At 41.1% G+C, this 6933-nt stretch overlaps 1 protein-coding gene across 2 annotated transcripts in view; it reads left to right on the top strand.

Moving 5' to 3' along the window:
- The window catches only part of MITD1 (microtubule interacting and trafficking domain containing 1), a 27479-nt gene that overhangs the window by 14802 nt on the left and 5744 nt on the right, over window positions 1–6933 (top strand). For both annotated transcript variants that reach the window (XM_019669233.1, XM_019669234.1), the window contains 3 exons: window positions 5210–5346; window positions 5428–5514; window positions 6245–6360. In XM_019669233.1, the coding sequence (XP_019524778.1) occupies window positions 5210–5346; window positions 5428–5514; window positions 6245–6360 (340 nt within the window). The remainder of the gene's footprint in view (window positions 1–5209; window positions 5347–5427; window positions 5515–6244; window positions 6361–6933) is intronic.

The following is a 6933-nucleotide window of genomic DNA, read 5'->3' on the forward strand; positions in this document are numbered from 1 at the left end:
ACGTTGCTTCACTGGCCCAAGTTGGCACCATCATTGCGCTCTTCCCAGGCGAGGCAGATCAGTCACTGGCTTCTGGACGGCCGATCACGGTGGCTGCTAGCCGCTCACGCTGGCTGCTGGCTGCTCACACTGGCTGCTGGCTACACACAGTAGCCCATGGCAACCCACTGCAGCAGTGGCTGTAGCCTACGCCATCGCCGGCAACTCATGGCAGCCCAGCTCCAGGTTGAGCTGTTGTTCAGCATCTTAGCCTACTGTAGAGGGCAGTGTCACTGGCCCTCATTTGTGGGATCCGAACCAGGGTCCTCTGGCATCCCAAGCCAGCTCTTAACCAACGCGCCACTCGGCAGGCCCCAAATTTGTTTTCTAAACCCAACTAAATGTACTTAAGCACAACTCAAAACCCAGGAATTATCAAGGAAAACATAAGAGCAAAAGATTTGATTATTATGTAGATATTTCAAATGAGTCAAGGGAACCATAAAAAAGTTTAAAAACGTATGAGTTCAAATTTATAACACAGAAAAAATTTATAACATACAGAATTTATAACATACATTATTAGTCCTAATGTATAAGGAAGGTAGCCATATTTTCAGCAAGTGAACTTGAACTCACCTTTGTTGGCCTCACCAACGACTTGGTCCTTTGAGCAGTCCCTCCCTCCCTACTCCCTCCAGTATGCATATGTCTGTTGTTCCCCCAAGTACACATAGCCCCATCCAGTTACCACTCTGTTTCTTTGTTCTTCATGAACAATCATCTTGAAGTTCTCTAGTTTTTTTTCCCATTTCTTCACCACCTATTGACACTTCAGCTCAGGGATCCCCAGTCTGGCATAAGGGGCAACAGGCCCTATTGGTTGATGATTCAAATGTATTAAAGCCCCGGACAGTACTTTAGTCCTCCTGGCCAAGGTGATCTTACCTGTAATTTCATCTGTGACTTTAATATTCCCTTCTTCCTTTCTACCAATCCGCAGCCTGCAGATTATAGGGGAGATGGAGCCTTCACTCAGTGTCATGTTCTTTTGCCCAGTCTTGCATATCATGTCCTTTGAACTGTGAACCACAATCACAGTCTGATGAGAATATCTATACATGGTACTTAGCTTCTCTAATCTCTTAACAGTAGTAGTCTGGTTGCTGTGACAGGGAAAACTTAGGTTAAGCCAGGTGTGGTGTCCACACAAAACAAGGCATATTTAGAACCCTGACTTGGAGCCCACACGAGGCTGTTGAAAGCGGTAAAGGCAGGTGTACAATACCCACTGGGTGCAGTTCTCAGATAGGTTCTCCTATTTCCTTAACTCCTGCCCCGGCAATTTATGTTTGACACCACTGTTCCAGGGAGCGGTGGACTTACTGGTTCCCAGTGGGCATTTACCCTCAGCACTGGTTTGATTACTCTAACCTGGAGGTGGAATTCACCGGTTTTGCAGAGTTTGACCTTGTAGGATATCAATGCCCCATATGTTCTCTGGTATTGGAAAGATAAAAAAAAAACTTACATTCTTGTGGGGGAGAATGCCCAATTTGCAGTGTCAAAGGGACCTTCCTGACCATAACAATGTCCCCTCTGTAACCATCAATGGTGTCGGGGGGCCCAGAAAACTTCTGAGTAAATTTGGCTCTAGTATTAACCAGAACTGTCACCTTTGTTTATTTCTGGAGGACCAGTGAATGGCGAGCTCAACTTGGGGCCTTTGATCACCCCCACCTGGAGGTGATCATGGCCTGGATCCTATACTCAGGGTGGCATCCACCCCAATAGGACTGTATCTCTGAGGCCTATGCTGTAAAAGTGGAGTCCTAGGGGTGGTAGAGCCAGGGGTGGTAGGAGCAGGGCTGAACTGTTGTTCAGGTTTTAATGCTTTCCATAGGCCAACCAACACAGCATTGGGTCATGGGGGCCCCATGGGAATGGGGAAAACCACACTTGTTTCTCGGTTACTTTCACTGGACCCTTTACAGCCAATTGGGATAGGCTTTTGGCTTCTTGAGTTTTCTGTCTTCAGTCTTTCCCATAGTCTGTACTCAGTGCCAGGATTTGCCCGTTTCCCCCAGGTCAGCAGTGGACTATCCAGCATCATAAATGTTGTCCCACGACTAGTCTCAGCATGGATATCAGTGTCCCATAACCTGGTACTAGGGGAAGACTGGATTCAATCTTACAGTGACTGGCTCGATCAGGGCCTTCAAAGACATGGGTGTAATTGGCCTGTCTCATTCCGAACTCCCTAAGAAATTGTTGTACTTCCTTTATTGATTTCCAGGGTCCCATCTGTCCAGGGAGACAGGGAGATCCCCCTTACTGGGTCCAGCTTCCTGCAGGATAGAATAATCCAATCAACAAGGGAGTGAGTACCTTGAACCCCAAGCATCACGCAGGTGCTGCCGGAGGGCAGGGTACCATAGTGATAAATGATTGTTTTAAGCCATCAAGTTTTGGGGTGGTTTGTTCTGTAGCAATAGATAATTGATAAGACCTGGGATACTCTCCACTTTGCATGGCTGCTTTCTTCTCCTTCTTCAGGTCTCAGTTTCAAAGCTTTAGGTACATAGTCCCTATTATTCTGTTATAACTACCTGGACTTTTCTCATTTTGTAATTATTTAATGATTTCTTTGTCTACTTTCCCTACTAGGCTTGAGTTTTTAAAACTCTGGTCTGGACCTATTAATGGGTCATAAATCAATTTTAAAAAATGAAATAAAATTTAATATAAAGTATCAGATTAAGTAAAGGATAAGCATTGTATTTTGAAACTTAAGTGTAGGTAATGTATGTGTGTGCTGGTGGACAGTGTAAAATATGTATTTTCCTAGTTTTAAAAAAGTTTGAAAGCCACTATATTAAGCTGTCAATTCCTGAGGTCAGTGACCATGTCTCTTTCACTCGCCATAAACATCCAACAACTAGCAAAGGATCTGGCACTTGGTAAACAGTAAATACTGTGAGAATAAGAAAATGGTATGAGAATGAACTGTAGACAGGAAGTGGAGGTAATGTTACTCTTTGAAGAAGTTTGGCAATGAAGAGATGAAGAGAAAGAATAAAACCTTGAGCAGAAGAGTTTTTGGGAAAGGGGAGACATAACTGTGTTCATTAACTGTTGGTAGGGATCTGGTGAAAATTGAGAAAAAATGCAAGATAAAGAAGACAAATATTTGATAGTACAAGGCCCAAACAAGCTGGAGGACAAAAATCTAAGGTACAATTAGAGGGATCAGCTTTCAGGAAAAAGATGTATTTCTTTCTGAGATTGAATGAAATGAGAAATGTTGAAATAGAGAACATGGGGGAGTGGGGCTAAAGGAGCTCATTTCTGAAAGTCTCCGCTCTCAAATTATGAGTCAAGGTTTGTGACAAGATTAAGAGTAGTGGAATTCTGAGTTTAAGAAGAGTGGAAACATTTAGAGATAAGGCCTTTGAAGAATGAGGGGGAGTCCACACAGTCAAATTGAATCTGACACTAACAGAAAGAAGAAATGTAAGTTGAAAATTGTAAATGTGAAATTGGGTTAATCTGCATGATTATGTGAATTTTCTTCCAGCATTGCCTGCCATCTGGGCATAGGAGTAAAAAAATCAATTGTTGGAATAAAACAAAAAGAGGGATATGGCAGGTTGAGAGGGGCAAATGAGAGTGCTGGTAAGAAAGGGCAGTAGACTTAAAATGCTTCTGGCTCCGGTAGGAAGGGAGATGAAGCAAGAGATCAGGGAAGCATTAAGGGCTTAACATAAGTGCAATAGGCTTGAGTTAGTGGGAGAGGATGTGTTACCTTACAGCCAAGTCCTCCACCGCCCCCCNGCAATGAAAATAATTTTATGGTTGGGGGTCACCACAACATGAGGAACTGTATTAAGGGGTTGTGGCATTAGGAAGGTTGAGAACCGCTGCTCTAAAATTAATGAAATATGTAGTACCATCAGCATTGTGGTTTGAACACATTGGGTTCAGTTAACCTGTGTGACTACTGGCTTGGCCTCAAAACTGATGCATAGTTGTTAAAATTGTACCTGTGGAAATAGAAGGAACAGAATCCAAATGACTGGTTTTTAAACAAAGTTTAAAAGTATAACTGCCATGTATATAAATTGGAAACTATTACGAAGGGTCATATTTAGTTTTTTATTTTTTATTTATTTTTTAAGATTTTATTGGGGAGTTGGGGGAGGGGAACAGACAAGTTGCTGTCCTTTTGTTCTTCAGTCTAGTGGAGGATGTTGCTTCACTGGCCCATGTTGGTATTATAATTGCACTCTTCCCAGTTGAGGCAGATTGGTCGCCGGCCATTGGACGGCCACTCACGGCGGTTCACGGCCTCTCATGCTGGCTGCCAGCCACTCAGGCAGCTCACAGCAGCCCACTGCAGCCCCACTGCAGCCCACGCCATCGCCGGCGACTCACAGCAGCTCAGTTCCAGGTCGAGCTGTTGTTCACCATCTTAGCTGTAGAGGGTGTAGCGTCACTGGCCCTCATGTGGGATCCGAACCTGGGCCCTGCTGCTCAGAGCTGGCATCCCAAGCCAACTCTTAACCAATGCACCACTCTGCCGGCCCAGGGGTCATATTTTAAAAAAATCCTTAACAGTCTTTGATAACTTGTTCCATAATTATTCATTTTGAATGAACAAAAACATTGGATCCTGTGGCCCCCTAGTTTTTGGCTTGGGTTACTGAAATGTACCATCAATGTCTGCTGAAAACACTCTACATGTTCTAACAACTTCTAAACTCCATATTATGCTGCATTTAAGTGTTACTGTAGCGACTAAATTGCAGGACATAAAACGACTTAAATCTGAAGAGAAGGACCAGATAACCACTGAATTATAGCTGTGGTTGTACTCATGGTGACAGGAATATCAGATATTTTTATACATACAGTCCTCTCTGGAATAAACTGCCTGGTTTATAGGAATCAGCTCAAGAATTTGTTCCATGAGATCTCTGGACTTTCCCACTTGCCCAGCCTCCTTAAAGGCCAGAATCACTCATGGAATGGTTTGCATTACTTACCTCTGTACATTTAGCATCTCGCAGTGTGCCTGATACACAGCGGGCATTAAAAAATGTTTACTAAGTGGAGGAGTTAAAAAAATTAACTTGTATCTCATCCTGATTAATCATTACGTACAAATTTAAGATGTTTAAAAAGAAAGTAAGTGGTCACTGGTTTTATTATTGAAGCTTGTGTTTTGTAGATGGAAAATATCACAAGCAGATTAAAATAGAAGAGAATGCCACAGGTTTCAGTTATGAGTCACTTTTTCAAGAATACCTTAATGAAACAGTTACAGAAGTTTGGATAGAAGATCCTTATATTAGACATACTCATCAGGTAAGTGAAATGTACCAAAATATGATGAACTGTTGTTTAAAATGTACCAGTCAGTAGTAACCCATCCTGTTGTCTTTTCAGCTGTATAACTTTCTTCGATTTTGTGAGCTGCTTATTAAGAGACCATGTAAAGTAAAAACTATTCATCTGCTCACCTCCCTGGATGAAGTAGGTATCTGAAGGCATCTTTCTCCATTCATTTTATTCAGTTACAGCATGTAACTCGAAAACCTAGCTGTAATGCTTCAGCTGGAGCTATTTCCTTTGGTTGGGGTGGGGGGATTTATCTAGCAACGGGCATAAAACACCTTCAGAAAATGCTGTTGATTATAATATCTTGTACCTTACATTTGGCCACTTTGCTAAACTCTCTTATTCAAATAGTTTGCCAGGTTATTCTCTTGGATGTTGTGTGAATAGGAGGCGATCACGCTGTCTGCACTATTGACAACTTTGTCTCTTTTCTACCAGTTATGATATCTCTTTTTCTAGATTGATTGCATTGGCCTTCTTGGGGATCCTAGCATGATAGTGGGTGTCTCCCTCATGATTTTGACTTACATAGGAATGCTTCCAAATAATTCAGATGCCTGTGATTCATCTGAGAAGAAGGCAACCCCATCTCATCTGAATAACTAGACAGCATTACTAATATATATTTTAGGAGATGAGTCAGAGCTGTGTTATGTTCACATTAGGAAAAAAACCTATTTATTTTGATAAGAACAATTGCTCTCAAACTACTTCATATTCTTTGGTTGCTTCTTTGAGATAATAGACATTGAAACTAGTATAGAATCTTTCCATTTTGACTCACCTATGATACACATTGCACAGTGTAGGGATAATTAAAAATATTAACAACTGAGGCAGAAAATTGTATTTTTCCTATTAACAGGGCTTTAGGAAACAGCAGCAAATTAGTGGCCTGGAGGAAATAAAAGAGTCACTTGGGAATCATGGAGTGCTGTTGGAATTAGAATACTCTTCTTCAATACATGACCGAGAAATTAGGTTAGTGTATAGAAATATTTTCATTTTTATGCAGTTGAAAAACGCTTCTTTTCATTTAAGTTTTATATAATTGCATGTAAATATTTAATTTAAATATTAAAATTTTAAATAAAACTCAATTTTAGTATCTTTTCACTTCATTTTTTCACTCAAGGAAAAAAAAAATCTGGCTTATTTTGCCCTGTATGCAAGTTTCATACTTCCTAATAGAGTAAATTTACATGTTCTATATCATGAGAAGAAGTACTTTTCTGTCTATTCAACTCTACATACTGTGTTATGGTATTGGAAGAATTTCCGTTTCTGGTGATACTGATATTTTTTTAATGTGGCTTTACTTCTTATGGTTTATAAAATATTCCAGTAGGCATGACAGTATGCTATGTCTATAAGGAAATGGGGTATGCAGTTATTTTCATGGTATGTTCCCTCTGTGTAGCACAGCGGCTTTCATATGTTTATAGCAGTGGAACCCTCCATTTTTTTTTTTTTTTAAAGATTTTTATTGGGGAATTGGGGGGATGGGAACAGTGCTGGGGAATTGGGGAAAGGGGAACAGACAAGTTGCTGTCG

This window comes from Hipposideros armiger, unplaced genomic scaffold (genome assembly GCF_001890085.2).
Source record: "Hipposideros armiger isolate ML-2016 unplaced genomic scaffold, ASM189008v1 scaffold_550, whole genome shotgun sequence".
NCBI classification, from domain to species: domain Eukaryota; kingdom Metazoa; phylum Chordata; class Mammalia; order Chiroptera; family Hipposideridae; genus Hipposideros; species Hipposideros armiger.